Raw genomic sequence first — 27,963 nt, forward strand, 5'->3', positions numbered from 1 at the left:
AGTGCCTGACCTTACTAATGCTCTTGTGGCTGAATGGAAGCAAGACCCTGCAGCAATGTTCCAACATCTAGTGGAAAGCCTTTCCAGAAGAGTGGAGGCTGTTATAGCAGAAAAGGGGGGACCATATGAATGCCCATGATTTTGGAATGAGATGTTCGACGAGCAGATGTCCACATACTTTTGGTCATGTAGTATATTTATCGGTATGATCAGTGAATGATTCATGTCAATAAAACAGTCCCAAAGAAACATAATATACTCAGTTTTAATATGCAAACTGCATCGCTCATGCCTGAATGTAATCATTGAGTTGACATGGGAGGTAACAGATAGTAAAAATACAGTAAAAGATGATGCTGTACCAACAATGACAGACAATGGTCAAAGTCCACTGACAAATGCCCACTGGCAAATTTGGCTTGGAATACAATTTGTTACCATGGCTCTTACTAGCGACCTTCCTGCATTAACGTAGAACTTCCTCTATTTCTTCCCTCTTGGAAAAAACACTGGAGGCCCTGCCAGAGTACAACGCCATGAAACAAGACAGTTTCGCCAGACGACACCAAGGGAGAGTGGGGTGAGCTTATGTCTTTCTTTCTCTATATAGCCTTCCAGCTTTTGAAGAAATGACTACGCATAGACTTTATCTGTGATTGTGGCTCCTGTTCATGAACTTTTGTTCAGTTTAGCTGTCCTATGCTATTATTCTAGATAAGTGCTTAACAAGAGGGTACTAATAGATTAACAATGAGGACAAACATGATGAGGAATGTAGAAGTTACACTGTAACTTCCAATGTGTAATCACAATTTCATTTTATGACTTTTTCTGTCTTTTATTTCACCTTTATTTTAGCAGGGAGTCCCATTGATATTTAGATCTATTTTACAATAGATCATCAATAAGACTGATTTTAGGAGTGTAGACAAAAAACAAGTCGTTTTGAGACTCCAATCATATATACCTGACATACATGGGTTCATGTTGATGTTCAGTTCCAGAACAGTGTCCTTCCTGGAGCACCATGGTCCTGTAACTCACGATTGCATTGGTGTACTTCTAACACTAGGTGGCGGTAGAGGAATGAGTGTAGGCATCCTCACATCATACAAGGCACTGTGTTTATACCCCTCACAGTATACCATTCAGTGGGTACAGTAGGAAGTTAGAACGTTTGGGATTGCTTAAATACGCTTGTAATTATATATATTTTCTAGCTATCGCTCTTTTATAACGTATGACTAAATCTACATTTCTGCAGTGAAAAAGTGTTTATTAATAGTAAACAAATTCCTGACAAAAAATCCAAACTAGAAGTCCAAAATATAAACTTGAAGAGACAATATTCAGACGACATTCCTTCCGCCAGATATCCCCTCTAAAGACACAGACTCTCTCTTTCTCACACACACACCAAATAATTTTAAGCATGAGCAAGGGGTAGTCCATTGTGCCTGTCACTCGTATGGCTCTGTAAGGTATGTCAAACATTTTGAGCACACAGGCTTACAACAGGGTTAGCAGGGCTATGTCACTAATAGCCTACCCCAGAAACTGGCTTCACCAATAGGACATCTGCAGAAAAGTTAAAACAACTGCTGACAGTCTCTCCTGTCCTCAACTTGGTATGGGATTATCAATAAGAGAAATTTGCCGGCAAAATCTGGACTCCTAAAGGTAGGACCTGACAAAGTCTCAGCACCGTCTCCAACTGCTTTGTGGGACTAGAGAGATAGATAAAAATTCTCTTAAACTGTTAATTGAATCACTGATAGATATGTAACTGGTTTTCCTTCCATCAGCTCAGTGTTGTATTATTGTATTATTGTTGTTGCTGCTTTTCCATGAATTGGCAATGCCATATTTCACTGTCATTATGTGAGTTTGTTTGATTGCTTGAAAGGAGGCAGAGAGAGCAAGTATAAATGCCGTTATGTGCATCCATGCAAAATGTTAACAGCCTGGAGATATGAAAGAGCTACTATTTTCCACTTTTTACCCTCACATTTAGGATTCCTCTTCATCGTTAATTACACTTAAAGAACACTTTGAAGGTGCCTCCTCTCCTCTGGTCTGCCATTGTCAGACGCTGACTCGACCTCCTGACCCACAGTGAAGTCACTCGCTGACCTTTAGAATGACAGCGATCTGCCAGGTGCAGCTGTGGCTCTATTTTCAGTCCTCTTATGGTGCTTTCAAGACAACTGGGAACTCGGGAAAAAAACTAGATCTAATCATGACGTCAGTGATCTTCAGGTCGGAGAATTCTAGAAAGATGACCGAGTTTCCGACTTAGAATTCCGAGTTGGATGACCATTCAAAACAATTTTCCCAGTCGGTGCTCTTTTTTTCTGAGTTCACAGTTGTCTTGAATGCACTGAAGTCGGATATTTCTGAGATCCCAGTTGCTTTAAATGTGACATTACTGCACAGTCTGCCCAGATATCCAGAGCGGCACAGCCCATTAGCACTTAGTACGCGGGGGAGACGCCAGCACTCTCACCACAGACATCATTAACGCTCCATTCTGTCACTCCAGCCGGGGAAATGAATGCTTCAGGCAAATATAGCCTATAGAGGAGGTAATGCCTCCTGCCTGCCTGCCTCTTACTCTAAACTGATTCTGAATGGATTTGTTCGTCTGGGGTTGGTACTGTAGCTCAATTATATTCAGTCATGTGAAGAGTAAATTATATAAAAATGTAATAAAAGCCTGCTGGTGAATGGATACAGTAATGGTCAAACCACAACCTCTTTTTTTCAAAGCCAAGTTATCCTTCTCTTAAAGATTCTTGATAGAAATCCAAAGATGTTATCACTTTTAATGAAAGTGATAAATAAAAAACATGTGTATGCCTGTACAAGAGCAGTCCAAGGAGCACAACTACACAGCAGGGCTGCTTCATATGTCCCCGATATGCAATACAGCTGTCTATACTGTCTTCACTGTTACTATTAGGTACAGTTCATTTATCAGCTAACTTAAAAAGGTATGTTATTTAACGTATAACACAAAGGAAAGAAGATTGTCTCAAGGCCATTCTGAGTAAACAGTCAGGTGCCTGTGCCATGTGCCAACTGCACAGCCAGCAGACAGAAATAGCACTCCAGAAACAGTCAATGACATCAATTCAAATCAAATTTTATTTGCCACATGCGCCAAATACAACAGGTGTAGACTTCACCGTGAAATGCTTACTTAAGAGTCCTTTACCAACAATGCAGAGTTAAAAAGTAAGAAAAATGGGCTAAATAACAAAAGGAAATAGTAACACAAAATAACAATAACGAGGCTGTATACAAGGACTACTGGTACCGAGTCATTGTGCAGGGGTACGAGGTAGTTGAGGTAATATGTACATGTAGGTTGGGGTAAAAGTGACTAGCCAATCAGGATAGACAATAAACAGAGTAACGTATGTGAAAAGCGGGAAAGAGTGGGAAAGTGTGTCTCTGTGAGTGTGTGTATGTAGTGTGTGTGTGTGTCATTGTAGTATGTGTGAGTATGTGTGTGGGTGGAGTCTAGTGAGTGTGCATAGAGTCAGTGCAAAAGAGTCAGTGCAAAAAAAAGGGGGTCAATGCAAAGAGTCCGGGTAGCCATATTATTAACTGTACAGCAGTTTTATGGCTTGTGGGTAGAAGCTGTTCAGGAGCTTTTTGGTTCCAGACTTGGCGCTCCGGTACCGCTTGCAGTGCAGGAGCAGAGAAAACAGTCTGACTTGGGTGGCTGGAGTCTTTTAAATTTTTGGGGGACTTCCTCTGACACCGCCTGGTATAGAGGTCCTGGATGGCAGGGAGCTCGGCCCAGTACGCACTACCCTCTGTAGCACCTTACGGTCGGATGCCAAGCAGTTGCCATACCAAGTGGTGATGCAGCCAGTCAAGATGCTCTCAATGGTGCAGCTGTATAACCTTTAGAGGATCTGAGGGCCCATGCCAAATCTTTTCTGCCTCTTGAGGGAGGAACATCATGGGTTTTCTCTGATGGACATAATGTGGGGGGTGATGAACATGTCCACTATGATAGCCACACAGTTTTAGCATATGACAACACCTGTCTGTGCAGTGTGCATTCTGTGTGCCACCTGATGCTCAATGTCTTCTCGGAAAGCCCTCGGCTTTATATATCAAAGCGAACAAGTGCTGGTGGGTTATTTGTTGTTCTTGTGTTACACAGAGGGATGTCTTGGTCTCCTGACAGACCTTTTGGCAAAAAAATAAGTGCATTCTCCACAGTATACAGCCTGCACTGTTAAGAGTCAGCTGCCACCCGCCATGCTGTGGTTTGGCTCTGCTATGAGGGGAATTCCTGTCTAACATGCAGACCATTTGAATATTTGCCCACAGAGTCGTGCCGCCATGGCCCAATGGTATTACAGAAAGGCACATGTTGCCAGTGACCTTTTTAAAAGAGGTGAATGTCTATTTAAAATAACATCAATCACCAATGAAACCCTATAATATCACGCTATCTGATACAGCCTTTGTGAAAGGGTATACAGTACATAGTATTATTAGATACAATCATTCATTTATGCATTCGTTCACACACTCATTCAACAAACCATTCATTCATGCATTTATTCTGCATTTTTCCTGTAATCTACGCAAGATTCTGTGGCATCTTTCCGTAATTCTGGTTGAGTGATTGGGTAGTGATTTGAGTGGAACTTTTCTTGGGTAATACAGGAGAAAAAAAACGTATTTGTGTAAAAACTGAACTATATCAAATAGATTTTGTGACAAAAGACAGAGTGGAGTAGATTACTGCTGTGGAGCTCAGAGAGTTTATTAATTGGTGGATGGTGCTTTTAATGATAGAGATTCTGAGAATGGCTGAGTGGGAGGAGAAATATCTAGGAACAAACCGAAAAAGCAGTTACTTCAAAATAAAAAACAATATACATAGTCATTAAAGAAGAGATGGTGATGAGAAGGTGATGGGATGGTTTGTTTGTGTTCTACCTGTGTTTAGTATTTACTATAAGTGCTGTATGACTAATGGGAAATAGAGGATGGTATAATTGGCTAATTCCTGAGAGAGACTCTGCAAATTACTGTGAATCAGTCATTTTGAACTTCTGACAAGCCAAAAAAAAGAGCTGCAGTTCAGAACTAAATCAACCAAACTTATCCAAGAGACGTATTATTCATGTTGCTAATTTACTTTAGGGCGCTATCAAAAATGTCAATCGTTCATTCAACCTTTGCCTCAATAGCAAACCAGTTGACAAGGACAGTTGAGACAGAGGCAATTGTGCTTGAGAATGTAGTAGAAATAGTGAGGGATATGAGGCTTTCAGGATGCATATTATTGTCTCAGTTGTGATATATGGTCATTGTTGGAGTGTCATTACCTTGTTGCTGCAGCAGGGCCTCTGTAAATGGGCCTGAATGAGTGTTATTAACAGCCTGCAGAGTGAATTCCTGCCTTGAGGCAGTGCCTGAGGAACACCACAACATTCACCAATTGATGGCTGCTGCCGGGAGCCACCGCTCTCCACTCACAACAATATTGACAAATGCTCAAACTGCATTCACAAGAGTGGTGTGTAAATCTTGTTGCCAGTCGCTGTCAAATAATATCCTGGCAGACACTGCATGGGAAGTCCCAGTGGTAGTGTAGCGAGCGACCATGTTGGATAACTCAACAGAAACACTGACCCCTGACTCTGACCCCCTCTTCCCTCTTTGGACCAAAGGTGAGATTCAGGCTGTTTCTATACTCAGGGTAGGGTTAGGGCTACCCTTAGTCTGGCTACACTTCTACTGCATGGTTATAAAAGGCTGAAAGCTTGATGAAACAGAACAGACAGGGCTTTATCACGAAGAGCCCGAGTCACCTGAGTGCACTCACCCTCAGACAAATATTTACAATGACCTTGCTTACATTGACCACACTCATTCTTTCAGCAGGTGTGTCTTTCATGATGCATTTATTAATGGAGTGATCATGCTGTTGGACTGTTCAAAGGTTTCTTTGTTCAGTATTTACTCCAACATGTTGACTCCTGTTCCTGTTATAGCCAGGTGCTTACAAATGGTTCCAAAAGACCAACCATGATCAATGGGAACCTACTTGTGTTTTAGTCTCATGATGTCACATGATTGTAAATTGGGAGTGATTGTGTACTTTTATCAACATTGAAACAAACAAGGATATGCACTTAAAAATATAAATTAAGTTAACATTATAGAATATAATCTCTGTGTAGAATCACCAAGCCTTGTGCATGGATGGTCCAGGGTATATGGAGAAGTTGCATGTGTTTGTTGTCTTCTACTTTAACAGTGTCCTGTTTGACCCAAATATTTTAGAAAATGTGTTGAACATCTACTGTCTGGGCTATGACATCCTATAGTATGTGATGCCCCAAAAATGAAATAAAAAATATAGGAATAGTTAATTTGAGTTTTATGTATTCTCCCATAAAAAGATAAAAAGTAGAGTCCTAATAGTCTTAAATTAACAACATCCCTTCTAGATATAAACAGATGCTATGTGATGTGATCTTTATTCACTCTATGTGCCTCATTACAAAAATAATAGTGTATAAACTTCATTCCAAAAACAACTACATTTCTTACCATGACTTCTTACTATAATAAATTCATGCGAGCATAAAGATTGGCACCGGAGGGGATGGCTGCCGTTTTAAGGGCTCCTAACCAATTGTGCTATTTTGTGTGTTTTTTCGCATAGTTTGTAACTTATTTTCTACATAATGTTGATGCTACCGCCTCTTATGACCGAAAAGACCTTCTGGATATCAGAACAGCGATTACTCACCTCGAACTGGAAGAAGATTTTTTATTTAATGAGTCTGATGTGAAGGATATAATGTTGGTCCCAGACAAGGCCCAAATCCCCGTCATTCACATGAAGAAAATAAGGAAATACAGGGGGCGGAGATCAGGGTGCCTTGTGAGAATTAGTCGGCGAGTGGGTAACCCGCCTCTACCATCCGTTCTATTAGCCAACGTGCAATCACTGGAGAATGAACTGGATGAGCTCCATTCGAGACTATCCTACCAACGGGACATAAAAAACTGTAATATCTTACGTTTCGCTTTCCTAGTGGCCAGGGACTTTAATGCAGGTAAACTTAAACCTGTTTACCTCATTTCTACCAGCATGTCACATGTGCAACCAGAGGTAGAAAAACTCTAGACCACCTTTACTCCACACAAAGAGACCCGTATAAGCTCTCCCTCGCCCTCCATTTGGAGAATCTGACCATAATTCTATCCTCCTGATTCCTGCTTACAAAAAAAAGCTAAAGCAGGAAGTACCAGTGACTCAATACGGAAGTGGTCAGATGATGTAGATGCTACGCTACAGGAATATTTTTCTAGCACAGACTGGAATATGTTCCGGGATTTATCCGATGGCATTGAGGAGTATACCACCTCAGTCACCGGCTTCATCAATAAGTGCATCGACGACGTCATCCCCACAGTGACCATACGTACATATCCCAACCAGAAGCCATGGATTACAGGCAACATCCGCACCGAACTAAAGGCTAGAGCTGCCGCTTTCAAGGAGCAGGACACTAATTCGGACACTTATAAGAAATCCTGATATGCCCTCAGACGAACCATCAAACAGGCAAAGCATCAATTCAAGACTAAGATTGAATCCTACTACACCGGCTCTGATGCTCGTCGGATGTGGCAGGTCTTGCAAACTATTACAGACTACAAAGGGAAACTCAGCCGCGAGCTACCCAGTGACGCAAGCCTACCAGATGGGCTAAATGCCTTTTATGCTCGCTACAAGGCAAGCAACACTGAAGCATGCATGAGTGCACCAGCTAATCCAAACGACTATATGATCATGCTCTCCATAGCCGATATGAGCAAGACCTTTAAACAGGTCAACATTCACAAGGCCATGGGGCCAGACGGATTACCAGGATGTGTACTAAGAGGATGCGTGAAACAACTGGCAAGTGGCTTCACTAACATTTTCAACCTCTCCCTGACCGTGTCTGTAATACCTACATGTTTCAAGCAGACCATCATAGCCCCTGTGCCCAAGAAAGCGAAGGTAACCTGCCTAAATGACTACTGCTCCGTAGCACTCACTTCCTTAGCCATGAGGTGCTTTGAAAGGCTGGTCACGGCTCACATCAACACCATCAACCAAGAAACCCTAGACCAACTCCAATTCGTATACCGCCCCAACAGATCCACAGGTGACACAATCTCAATCGCACTCTGCACTATGTGAGAATGCTGTTCATTGACTACAGCTCAGCATTCAACACCATAGTGCCCACAAAGCTCATCACTAAGCTAAGGACTCTATGACTAAACACTTCCCTCTGCAACTGGACCCGGTGCTGTAATGGACCGTGTCGAGAGTTTCAAGTTCCTTGGTATCCACATTACCAATAAACTATCATCAATCAATCAAATGTATTTATAAAGCCCTTTTTACATCAGCCGATGTCACAAAGTGCTGTACAGAAACCCAGCCTAAAACTCCAAACAGCAAGCAATGCAGATGTAGAAGCATGGTGGCTAGGAAAAACCCCTAGAAAGGCCAGAATCTAGGAAGAAACCTAGAGAGGAACCAGGCTCTGAGGGGTGCCCAGTCCTCTTCTGGCTGTGCCGGGTGGAGATTATAAAAGAACATGGCCAAGATGTTCAAACGTCATAGATGACCAGCAGGGTCAGATAATAATAATCACAGTGGTTGTAGAGGGTGCAACAGGTCAGCACCTCAGGAGTAAATGTCAGTTGTCCTTTCATAGCCGATCATTCAGAGTTAGAGACAGCAGGTGCGGTAGAGAGAGAGTCCTAAACAGCAGGTCCGGGACAAGGTAGCACGTCCAGTGAACAGGTCAGGGTTCCATAGCCACAAGCAGAACAGTTGAAACTGGAGCAGCAGCATGACCAGGTGGACTGGGGACAGCAAGGAGTCATCAGGCCAGGTAGTCTTGAGGTATGGTCCTAGGGCTCAGGTCCTCCGAGAGAAGAGAGAAAGAGAGAGAATGAGAAAGAGAGAAAAAGAGAGAGTGAATTAGAGGGAGCATACTTAAAGTCACACAGGACACCGGATAAGACAGGATAAATACTCCAGATATAACAGACTGACCCTAGCCCCCTGACACATAAACTATTGCAGCATAAATACTGGAGGCTGAGACAGGAGGGGTCGGGAGACACTGTGGACCTGTCCGACGATACCCCCGCACAGGGACAAACAGGCAGGATATAACCCCACCCACTTTGCCAAAGCACAGCCCCCACATCACCAGAGGGATATCTTCAACCACCAACCTACTACCCTGAGACAAGGCAGAGTATAGCCCACGAAGATCTCCCCCACGGCACAAACCGAGTGGGGCGCCAACCCGGACAGTAAGATCACATCAGTGACTCAACCCACACAAGTGGCGCACCCCTTCTAGGGACGGCATGGAAGAGCACCAGTAAGCCAGTGACTCAGCCCCCGTAATAGGGTTAGAGGCAGAGAATCCCAGTGGAGAGAGGGGAACCAGCCAGGCAGATACAGCAAGGGTGGTTCGTCGCTCCAGTGCCTTTCCGTTCAACTTCACACCCCTGGGCTAGACTACACTCAATCATAGGACCTACTGAAGAGATGAGTCTTCAATAAAGACTTAAAGGTCGAGACTGAGTCTGCATCTTTCACATGGATAGGCAGACCATTCCATAAACATGGAGCTCTATAGGAGAAAGCCCTGCCTCCAGCTCTTTGCTTAGAAATTCTAGGGACAGTAAGGAGACCTGCATCTTGTGACCGTAGCATACATGTAGGTATGTATGGCAGGACCAAATCGGAAAGATAGGTAGGAGCAAGCCCATGTAATGCTTTGTAGGTTAGCAGTAAAACCTTGAAATCAGCCCTAGCCTTAACAGGAAGCCAGTGTAGAGAGGCTAGCACTGGAGTAATATGATCAATATTTTTGGTTCAAGTCAAGATTCTAGCAGCTGTGTTTAGCACTAACTGAAGTTTATTTAGTGCTTTATACGGGTAGCCGGAAAGTAGAGCATTGCAGTAGGCTAATCTAGAAGTGACAAAAGCATGGATACATTTTTCTGCATAATTTTTGGACAAAAAGTTTCAGATTTTTGCAATGTTACAAAGATGGAAATAAGCTGTCCTTGAGATATTATTGATATGTTCGTCAGAAGAGAGATCAGGGTCCAGAGTAACGCTGAGGTCCTTCACAGTTTTATTTGAGATGACTGTACAACCATCAAGATTAATTGTCAGATCCAACAGAAGATCTCTTTGTTTCTTGGGACCTAGAACTAGCATCTCTTTTTTGTCTGAGTTAAAAAGTAAAATATTTGCCGCCATCCACTTCCTTATGTCTGAAACACAGGCTTCCAGGGAGGGCAATTTTGGGGCTTCACCATGTTTCATCAAAATGTACAGCTGTGTATCGTCCGCATAGCAGTGAAAGTTAACATTATGTTTCCGAATGACATCACTGAGAGGTAAAATATATAGTGAAAACAATAATGGTCCTAAAACGGAACTTTGAGGAACCTGTGGATGGTCAGAAGACAAACCATCCAGAGAGACAAACTGATATTTTTCTGACAAAGAAGATCTAAACCAGGCCATAACTAGACCAGTGTAGACCAACTAGTCAGTGTAGACCAATTTGTATTTCCAATCTCTCCAAAAGAATGTTGTGGTCGATGGTATCAAAAGCAGCACTAAAGTCTAGGAGCACGAGGGCAGATGCAGAGCCTTGGTCTGACGCCATTAAAAGGTAATCTACCATCTTCACGAGTGCAGTCTCAATGCTATGATGGGGTCTAAAACCAGACTGAAGCGTTTCGTATACATTGTTTGTATTCAGGAAGGCAGTGAGTTGCAGCGCAACAGCTATATCAAAATGTTTTGAGAGGAATGGGAGATTCGATATAGGCCGATAGTTTTTAATATTAATATTTTCTGGGTCAAGGTTTGGCTTTTTCAAGAGACGCTTTATTACTGCCACTGTTAGTGAGTTTGGTACACGTCCGGTGGATAGGGAGCCATTTATTATGTTCAACATAGGAGGGCCAAGCACAGGAAGTAGCTCTTTCAGTAGTTTAGTTGGAATAGGGTCCAGTATGCAGCTTGAAGGTTTAGAGGCCAAGACTACTTTCATCAATGTGTCAAGAGATATAGTATTAAAAAACTTGAGTGTCTCCCTTGATCCTAGGTCCTGGCAGTGTTGTGCAGACTCAGGACAACTGGGCTGTAGAGAAATAAGCAGATTTAAAGAGGAGTCCATAATTTGCTTTCTAATGATCATGATCTTTTCGTCAAAGAAGTTCATGAATTCATCACTGCTGAAGTGAAAGCCATCCTCTCTTGTGGAATGCTGCTTTTTAGTTAGCTTTGTGACAGTATCAAAAATAAATGTGGGATTGTTCTTATTCTCCTCAATTAAGTTGGGCAAATGGGATGATCGTGCACCAGTGAGGGCTCTTCGATACTGCACGGTACTGTCTTTCCAAGCTAGTCGGAAGACTTCCAGTTTGGTGTAACGCCATTTCCATTCCAATTTTCTGGAAGCTTGCTTCAGGGCGCGGGTATTTTCTGTATACCAGAGAGATAGTTTCTCATGACAAATGTTTTTTGTTTTTAGGGGTGCGACTGCATCTAGGGTATTACGCAAGGTTAAATTTATTTCCTCAGTTAGGTGGTTAACTGATTTTTCTACTTTGACGTCCTTGAGTAGGTGGAGAGAGTCTGGAAGGGCATCTAGGAATCTTTGGGTTGTCTGAGAATTTATAGCATGGCTTTTGATGATCCTTGGTTGGGGTCTGAGCAGATTATTTGTTGCGATTGCAAACAATAAAATTGTGGACCGATAGTCCAGGATTATGAGGAAGAACATTAAGATCCACAATATTTATTCCACAGGACAAAACTAGGTCCAGAGTATGACTGTGGCAGTGAGTAGGTCCGGAGACATGTAGGACAAAACCCACTGAGTCGATGATGGCTCCGAAAGCCTTTTGGAGTGGATGTGTGGACTTTTCCATGTGAATATTAAAGTCACCAGAAATTTGAATATTATCTGCCATACAAGATCCGATAGGAATTCAGGGAACTCAGTGAGGAACGCTGTATACGGCCCAGGAGGCCTGTAAACAGTAGCTATAACAAGTGATTGAGTAGGCTGCATAGATTTCATGGTGTAGAAGCTCAAAAGACAAAAACGCAGTATTTTGTTTTTGTAAATTGAAATTAAATTAAATTCATCAGGCTTAAGCCATGTTTCAGTCAGGCCAATCACATCAAGATTATGATCAGTGATTAGTTAATTGACTATAACTGCCTTAGAAGTGAGGGATTAAGTAAGGATCTAACATTACCTATTTTGAGATGTGAGATATCAAAATCTCTTTCAATAATGACAGGAATGGAGGAAGTCTTTATTCCAGTGAGATTGCTAAGGCGAACACCGCCATGTTTAGTTTTGCCCAACCTGGATTGAGGCACAGACACGGTCTCTGTGGGGATAGCTGAGCTGACTACACTGACTATGCTAGTGGCAGACTCCACTAAGCTGGCAGGGTGGTCCAAACACACCAAGAAAGTCATCGAGGGCACGACAACACCTTTTCCCCCTCAGGAGACTGGAAAGATTTGTCATGGGTCCCGAGATCCTCAAAAGGTTCTACAGCTGCACAATCGAGAGCATCCTGACCGGTTGCATCACGGCCTGGTATGACAACTGCTTAGCATCCAACCATAAGACGCTACAGAGGGTAGTGCTACTCGCTGTTTATTGTCTATGCATAGTCACTTTACCCCCCCTACCCTGTACCCCCACACATTGACTCGATACCGATATCCCCTGTATATAGCCTCATTATTGTTATTTAATTGTGTTACTTTTTTACATTTTAGCTTTCATTTCCTACTTTAGTTTATTTAGTAAATATTTTCTTAACTCTATTTTCTTAAAACTGCATTGTTGATTAAGGGCTTGTAAGTAAGCATTCCACGGTAATCTTTTGAAGATGCCTCAGAGCAAAAAACACAATTACAATCATCATGACATCACCACAGCCTGCTATTCCTAAATCACAAGAAGTAAAAATATCCCCCAATTTACAGACCAAAAATAGTACAGAACCTGCCTTTCAAACACACACCCTCACACAATACTTTGAACTTGACAAACTGGCTATCAGAGAGCGAAAATCCCATACTGGATTCAAGCCATTACTGTAAGAAAAATGTAAACATTGAGAGAGTAATCTCTTTGCCCAAACTGGCCCCTTGTGCAATAACAGGTAAGCAGACCTAATGTAGTTTAGGTGGATCCAGGGTAATGCTTATTAATATTTAAGCATTGTGGATTTGTTTTTATTCATGAGCACATTAAAGTCTCTCTTTAGGGAAGTTAATGCTTAATTAGAGGCATTTTGCAGGTGCAATGTCTTGGTCAAGCTGGAAAGAACTGCAAGGTGACATGGGGCTTTTAGATGTAAACAACTGGCTCTAAATGCAGAAAGATGAGAGAGAGGGCATGGAGTAACCTCCCTCAATTTCCCAGAAAACAGCTTTATTGAAAGCCATAAAACATTCTCAGGGTTCCCCATGCTCGGTTCTTTTGCTTAAATGGTACAAGTCTGGCCGTTGGTACACTTTAAATTCACTGCATGACTCATGCACTTTGGGGGCACTTTGAGTTCTGCTGAGGACACTATGGGAGATATGTTTAAGTCTCCAATATTAGCTAAAGGAAAGTAAAGCCCAAAAGGGACATTTGTTGGTGTTGTACAGTAGACATGTCTGGGAGATCTTCTTTCTGGGTAACAATTAAGTACCTTACTGTGATTGTTTTTAATTAAAATGGTCAAAAAGAAACAAAAATAGCTTCTTAGCAAGATAAACTTCTCAAGCAATAATTTTGCTACAACTGTCTGGGAGTGGTTGAGTGGGAAGGGGGGAATTGAAAACTAGCTGTTATTGGCAGAGAAGTTTGGAACTCTGTTTCTTATTAACTGATGTCACCAGGCAGGCCAAAACTCCATCCCACCACAACAGGCATGAATTTCAAGCGGTCTTTTCAAACAGCTCTCACACTAAAAGGGCATTATCATCATTTTCACAATTTCACAGTATTATTCCAACCTCAGTATGGAAATATATATAAAACGCAGAAAAATCACATTTTTGACTGCACTGTGCTTTTAAGGAGTTAATTTAATAAGGACAAATCTGAAAGTCGCTGTGTGAGGCGTGATGGTGTCCAGAGAGTGTTGTTCAGAAAGCTCTGGAGGAGTTTCACCCAGCTGACCTTGACATGGTTTTTCCACATGATCTTAAGGCTTAACACCTTTGTCACGTCCTGACCAGTAAAGGGGTTATTTGTTATTGTAGTTTGGTCAGGACATGGCAGGGGGTGTTTGGTTAGAGTGTTTCGGGTTTGTTGGGCTATGTTCTTATGTAAGAGGGGTGTTTGTTTTATGTGTTTCGGGGTTTGTGGTTAATGTTCTATGTTAGTATATTTCTATGTTCGTTCTAGTCTTTCTATTTCTATGTTTAGTTTATGGGTTGACCTTCAATTGGAAGCAGCTGCTCCTCGTTGCTTCTAATTGAAGGTCCTATTTAAGAGGGGTGTGTTTTCTATGGGATTTTGTGGGTAGTTGTTCCTTGTTTAGTGTTTGTGCACCTGACAGGACTGTTTCGTTGTTTTTGTATATGTAGTTATTTGTTTCTCCTTCTTCAAAATAAAAAGAAGATGAGTATACATATTCCCGCTGCATTTTGGTCAAATCCTTGTGACAACCTTGACATGGTTTTTCCAAATGATCTTAACGCTTAATGGCTAGTATGGCTAGTATGTGCTGTGGAATGGCTAGTATGTACTGCCGCCTGCATGTCAGCACCATCCGCTGTCTTGAAGCACTGTCCTGTTTTACTGTGACACCCCCCTGAGTCATTGATGGTGGGCTATGGCTGATGCCTCCTGGTAGGCCTCTTAAATCAGGGTTGTAAAACACACCTTGGTCATGTGTGTGGTGACACCTGTGTTTCCCTATGTGTCCCAGACAGCAGAGCTGTTGGGTGCTCTTGTTCACTCTGCAGCCATCAGCCTCCCCAGATGACCAGCGGTGGGTAAAGTTTCCATAATTAAATTGTAATTAGAGTAATAGACCTGAAAAATGCTCCCATTAAAATATAATTATAATTTCCTGATGATGAAAGTAAATGAATACATGCAGACAGGACTAGGTTTGTTTCATTATTGTGTAAAACTAGTGAAGAGAGCATGACGCACCACAAGCATGTAAATTAAACGTAGTACTAGCGCCACAGGTTCTTTGAATTGATCATTCTCTGTAGAACACATTAAAAAAGCTGCTTCCCATATTGCATACGTGCACAGACAGACTATAGTGAGACAGACAAGAGAATGAGCAAGCACATTCCAGTGAATCCCCCTAATATAATTTATCTGTCGTATTACCCAGACTCCTGATTTTTCTGTCACTACTTCATGACACGAGGAACAGCCTCAAGATAAAGCATCAGTCTGTGATTTCTCAAAATCATCTACAGTGTAATTGGTCTGCTGTGAACAGTGATGGAGCTATTTCACAGTAGCCAGAAATACTGTCAGCATCTAAGAAGTGAAGGCACAAATAAATAATAGGATACAATACTGCTTTATCTCTATGTTTTAATCTCATCAACAATGCTGTCCTATGTTTACCTTCCATGATGTCATTAGTTCTATAATTTCATGCAAGATTAGGCATGTAATTATGTGTTAAATATGAGAGGTGAGCAGATCACAGGGTTAATGAAGTCAGCTTTGCTAATGGGAAACTATGGACACAGCTAATCATCCTGCTGAAATACTAGGAGGCAACAGGTTGCCCCTTTAAAACAGGATGCATTGTTTTCTACATTTGCTCTGACTCAACAGCAGGTATATAACTTGCCTTGTGGGTACACATTGTCAATGTGTATGTTGGTCTCATGTAACTAACCCCTCTTAATGAACAATCCTCCTTTCATAAAGACAGAGGTCATATGCAGGACTGTCCCAAACATACTGCTAGATACTCCTATGTGCCACATATGTGGGCCTTGGTGACATCCAGCACATAGTTAGTTGAGGATAGTGCAATAGTCTGTTCTCATTTCAATGTGTCAGTGCTCCAGAAGGCAGTATTATCACGTTTCTTGGCTAAAGACACATTGACACAACGGTACGCCCCCTGAATCTGCTCCCAGGCATCCCTTGATGAGTGTGTGAAGCCATCTAAATAAGTGTTTATTTAGAGAGAACCATATTGAATGTAGAGACTGTAAGGTTACATGTACTGCTTGGTTTGAAAGGTAACAAACCATGAGCATTCCGAAGGTTTGATAAACATGCAATGTCTCTCGATTTCATATTTATATCCAATTCTCATTAAATAAATGAAATGTATTTAAATTTGTTGAATCATAACAGGCAAAACAATTGATTGATATTGAACATTTGGTCTGGTACAACAAAGATGTTTATAATCCACAGTAAAATTGATGCGCAAGTAAAAACTGCACCAATAGTCCAGATGTTGCTAGTACTTTGCAGATGGTTAGAATGCAGGTTGAGGCATTGTATTTTCTACAAGGTGACTGGAAGGGCAAAGTTACAGCTTGGCAACCATGCTTTTGTGTAATGAGTATTTCCATCGAAAAGGACTCATGAGCACCAACATGTGAAGTTCATAGGAGCCTATCAAATTGGGTGTCAAATGAAAGCTAAGAATCTATGTTTTGGGGAAATGAAGACATAGATACATGTTTCAACTATTTTCCATCCAAAAAATGTGGCATGAGTTAAAGACTTTGATTTGTGGATAAACAGATGGAAAAGAGGTATTAGAAACATCTACCAGAAAGTCTTAAACGGTATCAGAAATACATCAAAACACAATAATGTTGACATAAAGACCCTTACCAACTATTATCAATACTTATGTTTCGTTTTGGATCATTTTTTTACCTTCTGTACATTTACGAAAGATTGCCTTGTGCCTTTATCTTTAAGATAGTTTAAAATGTCTCTCTCAGGAGGAGGGAGGATAATGAAAGTTCACAGACATAAGAAGCAATGGTAGACCTACCAATTAGTTATAGTGATTTTACTGATATCAAATTTGTTTATAAATTAAGTAATTGAAACTCGTAATTCCGTTACCAACAATTGGTAACGGAATTACCCCAAAATCTGTAATGGAATTACTGCAACTGAATTGGCTACAAAACCACAGTTGGGTCGACCGCTAGTGTCCTCCCTTCTACTGGCATACTGTTATGTTCAGCTGATAACTGTTTTCTTTCTGTTTGTTGTCTGGTGGTCAAACCAAGTCTGGACAACCCCTCTCTCTCTCTCTCTTTCTCTCTCTCTCTGCCTTTCTCTTTCACTTTCCATTTACTGCAACCAGCATCCTCATCCACTGAGCACTGACCGACACCGGACGTCCATGGACGTTGAAAAGCAGTTGAAATTTGGTCAGTACACCCTGGCCTTGATGTTAACGTACACAGACGGACGAGCCTGGACCAAATCTGAACCTATCATAGATGTATATTTCACAAGTTTGGATAGCAGAGTACAGTGAGTAGACCACAGTAGAGTACAATACAGTATAATACAGCACAATACAGTACAGTGAGTAGAGCACAATAGAGTACAGTCTAATGCAATACAGTAGTAGAGTATAATACAGTACAATACAGCACAGAAAAGTAGAGTATAGTACAGTACTCTACTGTACTGAACTCTACTCTGATGTGCTGTATTGTACTGCACTGTTGTCTACAGTGATGTCCAAATTTGTGAAACATGAAGAGAATGACATTCATATCTATAATTATTCAAATCAATAGGGCGGCAGGTAGACTGGGGGTTAGAAGCATTGGGCCAGTAACCGAAAGGTTGCTGGAGCGAATCCCCTAGCCGACAAGATAAAAATCTGTCATTCTGCCCTTGAGCAAGGCAATTAACCCTAATTGCTCCAGGGTTGCCGTAGATAATGGCTGATCTCATGGCTGTGAGCCCACTCTCCAAGGGAGTCTCCAGGCGAGTGGGACATGCAAAAAACACATTTCCATTTCACACCTGTACAGGTTACCCACTTGAACATACAGTGAAACAAGACTATATAAGCACCCACTAATTATTTATTATGCATTTCTATGTAGTACAGATCAGAGACCCATTATATAATTCTGCTACCATAATTCCGTTACCCTAATTCCATTACCGGAAGTAAATCCACTTACATACTGTAGTTCAATAACCTATTTTTTTTTTAACTCAAGGCGCCATGTCATAGCTGACACCCCATTCTTTCTGCCGACATCTTTGAATCTCACTCAATTCAGAGCAGATATTTAAACAGAGTTTATGGAATACGTATTTGCATAAAAACCTGAGGGAGATTTTACTGTAATTCTGTTACTAAAGTTTGCATCTGCACAGTTCTTCCATTAAATTCGTTTTTGTACATTTTCTGTGGAAATTGTTAAGTATTCCTTGTGCATAGAGTTCTATGGTTTGTTCAACTTTGAAATCAATAGTTTGTTTGGCATTCATTTTAAAGTGAAAAGTGAAAAAACTGAGTCAAACGTAATTCCATTACTGTGGATTTGGCCTAATCTGTAATAAAAGCCCCAGCAGTTACAGCCTACTTCCTTTTGAGTCCCCATTTGTTAAATGGTTTATCATCATGTATAAATATTGCAGATTGCTTTATAGTTTACACATTCTGTAAATGTAAGAGTTCTGAGCCAGACACATGAAGGTGAGAGAGACGGTGAAAATCTAGCTGTAAGCTCTACAAAGACTTTAGCCCAACCAGCAGGAATCTACACTGTCAATCACCAGTAAAACCTGTCCACTCTTGAGTTAGATCTACCACGTCTGTCTCTGCAGATGTCTGCTCTACTATTTTATAGACATTGGCGATTCCCCCGCATCGTGGCCAAAAAAAGGTATCTCAGATTGTTCTGGCAATAGCTTACTTTTAGACATATACTTTGCAACAATATATTCTTGAAACACGTACATTTTTCACATTTCATGCACAAAGGGACTCCATCCTTATCTGTGACATCCACCACATTCTCCAGCAGTCTCAGTCCACACTCATTTAATATGGCTTATTAAACCCCCCTCTTCATTGTGAAAATTCACACAACATTGAATTCCCCTGACACAGTGTGGAAGCAGGGTCGTCGAACATGTCAACAAATAACCCAGCCACAGGAGCACACCTCTGGCAAATACAATTACACGCATCTGAAAACAGAATGCATCACTTTGCATTGGCACATGAACTGTTATCTCTCCTAAATATGCAGCCAGAGATCCCATGTGTGTACATGCGTGCTTTGACAGACCCAGAGGACTATGGAGGGGTTAATTAAATATTTACCACAGAGTCTTATCCCATGCCTTTAAGTTACAAGACACACACACACACACACACACACACTGACACGCATGCGTGCACACACACAAACAAAATACATTTTTAACCTTATCTACATAATGAGTGGATGTTTGTGTATTTTTTTTAATCTCCTAATCTAAGGCAACCAAAAGGGGCTGGGCAATCTTACTACTTTCCTTACTATGCCGAGCAGTTAGACATTTTCCCTGAAAACACCAGTGCAACTACGTTGCTAGGGGGCTCTCCATCAAGGACAATCAACAGAGGGAAGTTGGGGAGGAGGCACAGGGTAGGGAGGCTTTGAATGCCTCTTGCCTCTTACTGCTGAATAGTCGGAAGGGATCAATGCTGTTGCAGGTCCTCTCTTCCTGGAAACCTCATCATTATTCCACCAGCCTGCCGCTGTAGCTTGGACTATGAATAGTCAATAACAAATGAACAGGCAGGAAATGAAGTGCCAGACGAGTGGGCTTGACGCACACAGGGAGGCGTGTGTGCCATGAACGCTATGCGTGTGCCTCAGGTGCATAAGTGCTGCTGTTGCTCCCGCTCCACCTCTCCGTCTCTGTGAACTCCAGCTCTTCAAACAGTCCAAGGATTATTTCTACCTTCACTTATCCCAGTGGACGGCGATTATCCCAGTGGATGGCGAGTGGCTCTGAACTCTGTGGGAAAGTGGCTTTTCCTTTCTGCAGAAGTTGAATGGGATTGATTTAGTCCTTCAGTGAGAAAACTCATGTCACTTGGCTGTGGGGTGTCCTGACCAGGCTCTGTGGGGGTGGCACTGTCAGGACAGGCGTGTGGAGACTGAAGGGCATATGGGTCACTGAGTGTGTGTGTGTCTGTCCTTGGCAGGTGGTCTCAGCAGCCCTGTGTGACGCCCTCTGTGAGTGGTGGTGGGCACAGAGTGTCCTCAGGGAGGATGTTTCTCTGGACAGGAAGTAAAGGAGCTCAGGGATCAGGAGGTGAGAGAAGGTACGGTACCCTTAATATTTTACACAACACAAAGCATCATGGGAAAGATGCACTTGTGAAAAGTTTATATTTTTGAAAGTCAAATAACAGACAAAACTTAACTTGTGCACTCAGCTTTCAGCAACAATAATTGTGTATAAAAGGGAAAAGCTAGTCAGTTTGTATTTGTAAAAACAGAAAGTGCTATCTTCTACAAAAGATCTAAGGGAAAATAACAACTATTACCATTTTAGCCTCCAGACATCTCATTATCTATAGGTCTACCAGTCATCAGTATTATTAGCTATGACATTTAGACTATTCACATTATTCATGAGGGAAAATGTATCACATGATCAAAGTGAAAAATTTGGAAAATAATTGATTGAAAGCATTACATGTTCATGCCTAAGAGAAGAGTTAAATACATACCCTTAAAAGGCTATTGATTATGCATTGATATGGCTAATGCCATTTGATCAAGCCAGATGGCCTCATGACACATTCCTGGTAAATGTTAAAAGAGCTTTTAGGGGTGGAATTACTTGTCACTGTGTGTTTACAATTCTGTAATCCCTAACTTTGTGTGTGTGTGTGTGTGTGTGTGTGTGTGTGTGTGTGTGTGTGTGTGTGTGTGTGTGGGCCTGTGTGTGTGTGTGTGTGTGTGTGTGTGTGTGTGGGCCTGTGTGTGTGTGTTGTAATGCATGTGTCAGGACTATTTATCAGAAGGTTCGGGAGTATGACGTGCTAGACAAGAGGAAGACAGTGACAGCACTGAAGGCTGGGGAGGACAGAGCTATTCTCCTCGGACTCAGCATGATCCTTTTCTCTGTGATGATGTACTTTGTGCTGGGCATCACCATGGTGCGCTCCTACTCAGACAGGTAATGTGCACTCACTCACCAAGTCACTCACAACGTCCTGATGTTTGTTTTTCCTTTTGTATCGGCTGTTAGATGCTCATCATGTGCCATCATGTGTATTTTACTTTTGCTATAAGGATAATGGCTCATATGCCATCTGAACTGTTACTGAACCACACCACTTAGCCAAACTGTGTTAATGTCAGTCAGGCTGTGATGTAAAGTGTATGGGAATCTTCATAATCCCCCTATATTAGCCCCTCCCCAGGAGCTAATACTCGCGAGCTAAAACTGTGCGTTCCAAATGCTGTTGATATGAGCCATGACCAGTCTTTCAAAGCATTTCATGGCTACAGATGTGAGTGCTTTGGGGGGATAGTCATTTAGACAGGTTACCTTGGCATTCTTGGGCACAGGGACTATAGTGGTCTGCTTGAAACATGTAGGTATTACAGAATGGGTCAGGGAGTGGTTGAAAATGTCAGTGAAGCTACTTGCCAGCTGCTCAGCACATGCTCTGAGTACGTGTCCTGGCAATCAATCTGGCCCTGCGGCCTTGTGAATGTTAACCACATCAGCTACGGAGAGCATGATCACACAGTCCTATGGAGCAGCTGGTGCTCTTGTGCATGGGTCAGTGTTGCTAGCCTCGAAGCGAGCATAGGCATTTAGCTCATCTGGTAGGCTCGAGTCACTGGGCAGCTTGCGGCTGGGTTTCCCTTTGTAATCCGTAATAGTTTGCAAGCCCTGCCACATCCGGCGAGTGGCAGATCCATTGTAGTAAGATTCAATCTTAGTCCTGTATTGACGTTTTGCTCCTTTGACGGTCCGTTGGTGGGTGTAGCAAGATTTCTTATAAGTGTCCAGATTAGTGTCCCGCTCCTTTAGAGCGGCAGCTCTAGCCTTTAGTTCAGTGCGGATGTTGCTTGTAATCCAAGACTTCTGGTTGGGAAATGTACATACGGACTTCATCGATGCACTGATTAATGAAGCTGGTGACTGATGTGGTAAACTCCTCAATGCCATCGGATGAAACCTGGAAAATATTCCAGTCTGTGCTAGCGAAACAGTCCTGTAGCTTAGCATCCACTTCATCGGACCACTTCCCTTTGAGCGCATCACTGGTACTTGTTGATTGAGTTTTTGCTTGTAAGCAGGAATCGGGAGGATAGAGTTATGGTCAGATTTGCCAAATGGAGGGGGCGAGGGAGAGCTTTGTATGCGTCTCTGTGTGTGGAATAAAGGTGATCTTGAGTTTTTTTGCCTCTAGTTGCACAGGTGACATGCTGGTAGAAATTAGGTAAGACGGATTTCAGTTTTCCTACAGTATAAAACCACCAGCCACTAGGAGCGCTGCCTCAGGGTGAGCATTTTCTTGTTTGCTTATGGCCTTATACAGCTCATTGAGTGTGGTAGTGCCAGCATTGGTTTGTGGTGGTAGGTAGACTGCTACGAAAAATATAGATGAAAACTGTCTCGTAAATAGTACGGTCGAGTTTCCCCGACGCTGCCATTCTGTCCTGCCGATGTATAGAAAAAACAACTAGATTTATATTTTCCATGTGCTTGTTCAGCCACGACTTGGAGAAACATAGGATAGTTTCGTCAGGTATCCCGCATGCCGGGCCTCTATAACGCTGCCTCTTCCTTCTTCGAGTGCTCATCCAGAGCGTGGTCCGGGCCTGGTCCGGGATTAGCAGTATGTCATTCGCCTCTGACTCATTGATGTAGTCGAGGTTAGTGATCACTGTTCTGATGTCCAAAAGCTCTTTTCGGTCATAGGAAATGATAAGAGGAAACATTATGTACGAAAAAAGTTAAGATCAGCGCAAAAGAACACAAAATAGCACAATTGGCCAGGAGCATGTAAAATGACTGCTATTCCCCACAGAGCTTTCTATTTGGATTCAGTGAAAAAGGCTTTCAATTTCAAAGGCAGTGCAACATTCATCCAATAAGAGAAAGTGAAAATTAAGTTATTCAAAATAGATTACATAGATATTCAAAAGGGGCACATGCTGCTGGATTACTAAAATCCATTTCCAAATATCCGTACATACACTATAAAGCATACTGGGCTATTCAAAAGGTTAAGAGACTTTGGAATTCAGCTATAGATAATCACTATAATCTGCTATTTGCTAGTGTGGTCAATCATTTCTCCCTTTTTACTATTCAACTGATTCACAGTCTGCTTCACATCATGCAGTCCCTCGCAACTTCCTACAAAATTCCTCCTTTTTCATTAAATCCAATGTTATTCATTGTGTTGTTGGATACAGTTGTTATTGATGTTGAACTAATCTTGTGTGGCATCCAAACACCAATACTTGGAAAGGCACCTGGGTAGAGCTACAGATGAAGTCAGAAGTTTTCATACACTTAGGTTGGAGTCATTAAAACTCGTTTTTCAACCACTCCACAAATTTCATGTTAACAAACTATAGTTTTGGCAAGTCGGTTAGGACATCTACTTTGTGCATGACACAAGTCATTTCTCCAACAATTGTTTACAGACAGATTATTTCACTTATAATTCACTGTATCACAATTCCAGTGGGTCAGAAGTTTACATACACTAAGTTGACTGTGCCTTAAACAGCTTGGAAATTCCCATAAATTATGTCATGGCTTTAGAAGCTTCTGATAGGCTAATTGACATCATTTGAGTCAATTGGAGGTGTACTTGTGGATGTATTTCAAGGCCTACCTTCAAACTCAGTGCCTCTTTGCTTGACATTATGGGAAAATCTAAAGAAATCAGCCAAAAATTGTAGACCTCCACAAGTCTGGTTCATCCTTGGGAGCAATTTCCAAATTCCTGAAGGTGCCACATTCATCTGTACAAACAATAGTACGCAAGTATAAACACCATAAGACCACACAGCTGTCATACCGCTCAGGAAGGAGACGCATTCTGTCTCCTAGAGATGAACGTACTTTGGTAAGAAAAGTGCAAATCAATCCCAGAACAACAGCAAAGGACCTTGTGAAGATGCTAGAGGAAACAGGTACAAAAGTATCTATATCCACAGTAAAACGAGTCCTATATCGACATAACCTGAAAGGCCGCTCAGCAAGGAAGAAGCCACTGCTCCAAAACCGACATAAAAAAGCCAGACTTCGGTTTGCAACTGCACATGGAGACAAAGATCGTACTTTTTAGAGAAATATCCTCTGGTCTGATGAAACAAAAATAGAACTGTTTGGCCATAATGACCATTGTTATGTTTGGAGGAAAAAGGGGGAGGCTTGCAAGCCGAAGAACACCATCCCAACCGTGAAACACGGGGGTGGCAGCATCATGTTGTGGGGATGCTTTGCTGCAGGAGGGACTGGTGCACTTCACAAAATAGATGGCATCATGAGGCAGGACAATTATGTGGATATATTGAAGCAGCATCTCAAGACTTCAGTCATGAAGTTAAAGCTTGGTCGCAAATGGGTCTTCCAAATGGACAATGACTTCAAGCATACTTCCAAAGTTGTGGCAACATGGCTTAAGGACAACAAAGTCAAGGAATTGGAGTGGCCATCACAAAGCCCTGACCTCAATTCTATAGAAAATGTGTGAGCAGAACTGAAAAAGCATGTGCAAGCAAGGAGGCCTACAAACCTGACTCATTTACACCAGCTCTGTCAGGAGGAATGGGCCAAAATTCAGCCAACTTATTGTGGGAAGCTTGTGGAAGGCTACCCAAAACGTTTGACCCAAGTTAAACAATTTAAAGACAATGTTACCAAATACTAATTGTGTGTATGTAAACTTCTGACCCACTGGGAATGTGATGAAAGAAACAAAAGCTGAAATAAATAATTCTCTCTACTATTATTCTGACATTTCACATTCTTAAAATAAAGTGGTGATCCTAACTGACCTAAGACAGGGAATTTTTACTAGGATTTGTAAAGGAGTGCGTAACTGGCTGCAGGGAAGTCAGGCGCAGGAGAGCAGAAATGCGTTGCAAACGGAGCCCTTTATTGAGGCGAACAAAACACGGCACTCAGAAAACTAACAACACGCGGGTTACAATAACCCGGCGCAAACCAGCCTGGAGTACACATAAATTTACGCATAACAATTCCACAAACAGACATGGGGGGAAACAGGTTATATGCAAGACGAGTAATGAGGGAATGCAAACCAGGTGTGCGGGAAAACAAGACAAAACAAATGGAAAAGGTGGATCGGCGATGGCTAGAAGACCGGTGACATCGACCACTGAACGCCGCACGAACAAGGACAGGGACCGACCTCGGCGGATGTCGTGACAGGATTAAATGTCAGGAATTGTGAAAAACTGAGTTTAAATGTATTTGGCCAAGGTGTATGTAAACTTCCAACTTCAACTGTATACGCAGGTCAGTAACTATTTAATTCTATCCCATACCCCCACCCCTAACCCCATGTCATGTAGTGTGTGGACGGAGGAATCCAGCTGCACTGTGCTCAACTCTACCATCATGGCGGAGATTAACTGTACCTACAGCTGCGGCTCCGAGTGTAGGAAAAGCTCCAAGTACCCGTGCCTACAGGTGTTTGTCAGTCTCAACACATCTGGGAAGGTTGTCCGACTCTCCCACAACGAGGAGGCACAGGACACCAACCCAAAGGTGAGACAGAGGACATGCTTAAACGTAACATTTCTAATAGTAAGCCTTTATTTCACTGTCCTGCTTCAGCTACAGTAATATATGCCTGGTTTTACAAATTATGTGGTAGCAATGTGCAATCAAATGATTCAACACAAACAGTAAGTAGATAATCACTGCTATAAAATATGTATCTACCATGTAATTAGTGTAACAATGAGAAAACAATATGGTTTAATCCACCCTAATTCACTACAAATAAATAACTTTATCACAATGCACCACATTAAAATAATTATAATTAAGGTAAATTAATGATTCATTAATGATAAATAATTAGGCCTGTATTTAATTGTGAATCTGCACAACATTAACTTAAGATGACTCGCCCTCAACACATTACTTGAAGAGAGGGGAAATGGAGGAAAAATCCTTGCAGCTGAATAACATTTCTAGAAGTAAAATTTCAAGTCAACTCATCCAAGACTCGTAACGAATCTGTCTTTGTTCTCTCAGTGCTTCTATGTGCCCAAATGTCGGAAGGACTACAACGCGATGCACACCGTAATCATGAACATCTCGGAGCGTCTGAAAACACAGCAGCAGGTGTTGTGTTACACGGACCCAGGTGAACAGCAGGACAGTGCTCTACTAACACGCATCTATGGCCGAGTGGCAGTGTTCCATTCACTCTTCTGGCCCACCTGCACCCTCATTGGTGGAACCATCATCATCGCCATGGTGAAGCTCACCCAGTACCTGTCCATCATGTGTGAACAGGTGGGCAGGATCAAAAGGTGAGCGACAGGGCACATAGGACAGGGGCCAGACCACAGTAGCAGCACAACATTGGTCTTCATTCACTCCCTAGGAACCTTACGGAAACTCTTTATGTTCCATTTGCGCTGAGAGCTGAGAGCTGAGTGATAGAGTGACAGGGGATCTGGGGGGTTATATTCCTCACATGATTCCTCTGGTTCTTCTGAGGAAAGCAATATGACTGATGTGTGCTCCCGGCAGCTGTGGCAAGGCAAGTGAAACTCAATGACTTTGGGGCACACAGATTTTGTCCTGGAATCCCTTTTATGCACCTCTACAAGTGGGACAATCATACGAGGTGATTGCTTTAAAGAAGCCCAACAATGGACCTGATCTGCCCTTGAACCCAAGTCAGCTTTGGTGATCCATTCACACCGTGACGACAAGGCAGTGACGACAAGGGAGTTTGACCAAGACAACTGTGTCGAAGCCTTCCCCAAAATACATCCAAACTTGGCTCCTCATGGTACTGGTGTTGGGTAGAGTGTTACACAACTCCAGGCGGCTGGGACGAGTCCAGTCCCCTGAGCAAGCTGTTGACTATCTATGTTGTACTCCTGGATCTGTAGAGACTTCATTCCAAGCTAACAGTTCAAGATCAACACTTTCTTGAAGTATGGTGTAGCAGTAATCACATATCACAATAGGTGTTAGTCACTAGGACGCTTAAGTACAATGCAACTTCCCAGGGCAAGTGGTCAATACAAAATGCCTTAATTTCAGGTCCCAACACTGTGGTAGATTGCTCAGAGTTTCAGAAATGAATTCTACAGGACTTTCTCTGAGAGGGGTAAACATACTGTGAGGCCAACTACGTTTTCAGGGCATGGAGCACAAACCCATAATGGACGTGAGTCATGGTGTGTTTTACCACAAATATTTACAGAATGATGATTGATTGAACACATTCAGCCCAAACTAGATAAAAATGCCAATATTTCATTCTTGGTTCCATAATCACTATTATTAGGTTGTTATTATTTTGCTGTCACAATCATCTCATGTTGTCATCAGCAGTTTATCCATGTCTATAATGTGCTACACTATTGACTGTTTGACTTGCTTTCTTATCAATTAATGCAAACCAATGTAAATGCAATTTTGTCTTGCATTCATAAATTAAAAGGCAAACTCAGCAATTACAGTACTTCCCTGGTTTGGATTTAGTGATTGGGTTGGTCAAAGTAGTTAAAAGGTTCAAGAGATGCATAATAAACTTAGCCTTAGTATAAGAGCAATTTTCATCACCTGTGAAACCAAGTAGAATATACTTGTA

At 42.0% G+C, this 27,963-nt stretch overlaps 1 protein-coding gene across 3 annotated transcripts; it reads left to right on the plus strand.

Annotated features, from left to right (window-relative positions):
• The first annotated feature begins 463 nt into the window (after nucleotides 1-463).
• s100p (S100 calcium binding protein P) lies at nucleotides 464-27,834 on the plus strand. 3 transcript variants are annotated; one of them, XM_014216751.2, is made up of 5 exons: nucleotides 464-580; nucleotides 20,314-20,433; nucleotides 21,126-21,296; nucleotides 25,694-25,889; nucleotides 26,385-27,834. In XM_014216751.2, exons 1-5 carry the CDS (start codon nucleotides 537-539, stop codon nucleotides 26,667-26,669), a joined length of 816 nt encoding a protein of 271 aa, XP_014072226.1. In that variant the 5' UTR covers nucleotides 464-536; the 3' UTR covers nucleotides 26,670-27,834. The 3 variants fall into 3 exon arrangements, with proteins under 3 accessions (XP_014072226.1, XP_014072227.1, XP_014072228.1); XM_014216752.2 differs by lacking the exon at nucleotides 464-580 and adding an exon at nucleotides 1,419-1,680; XM_014216753.2 differs by lacking the exon at nucleotides 464-580 and adding an exon at nucleotides 19,649-20,182.
• The last annotated feature ends 129 nt before the right edge of the window (nucleotides 27,835-27,963 follow it).

The sequence above is a fragment of the Salmo salar genome, chromosome ssa10 (assembly GCF_905237065.1).
Source record: "Salmo salar chromosome ssa10, Ssal_v3.1, whole genome shotgun sequence".
Taxonomy (NCBI): domain Eukaryota; kingdom Metazoa; phylum Chordata; class Actinopteri; order Salmoniformes; family Salmonidae; genus Salmo; species Salmo salar.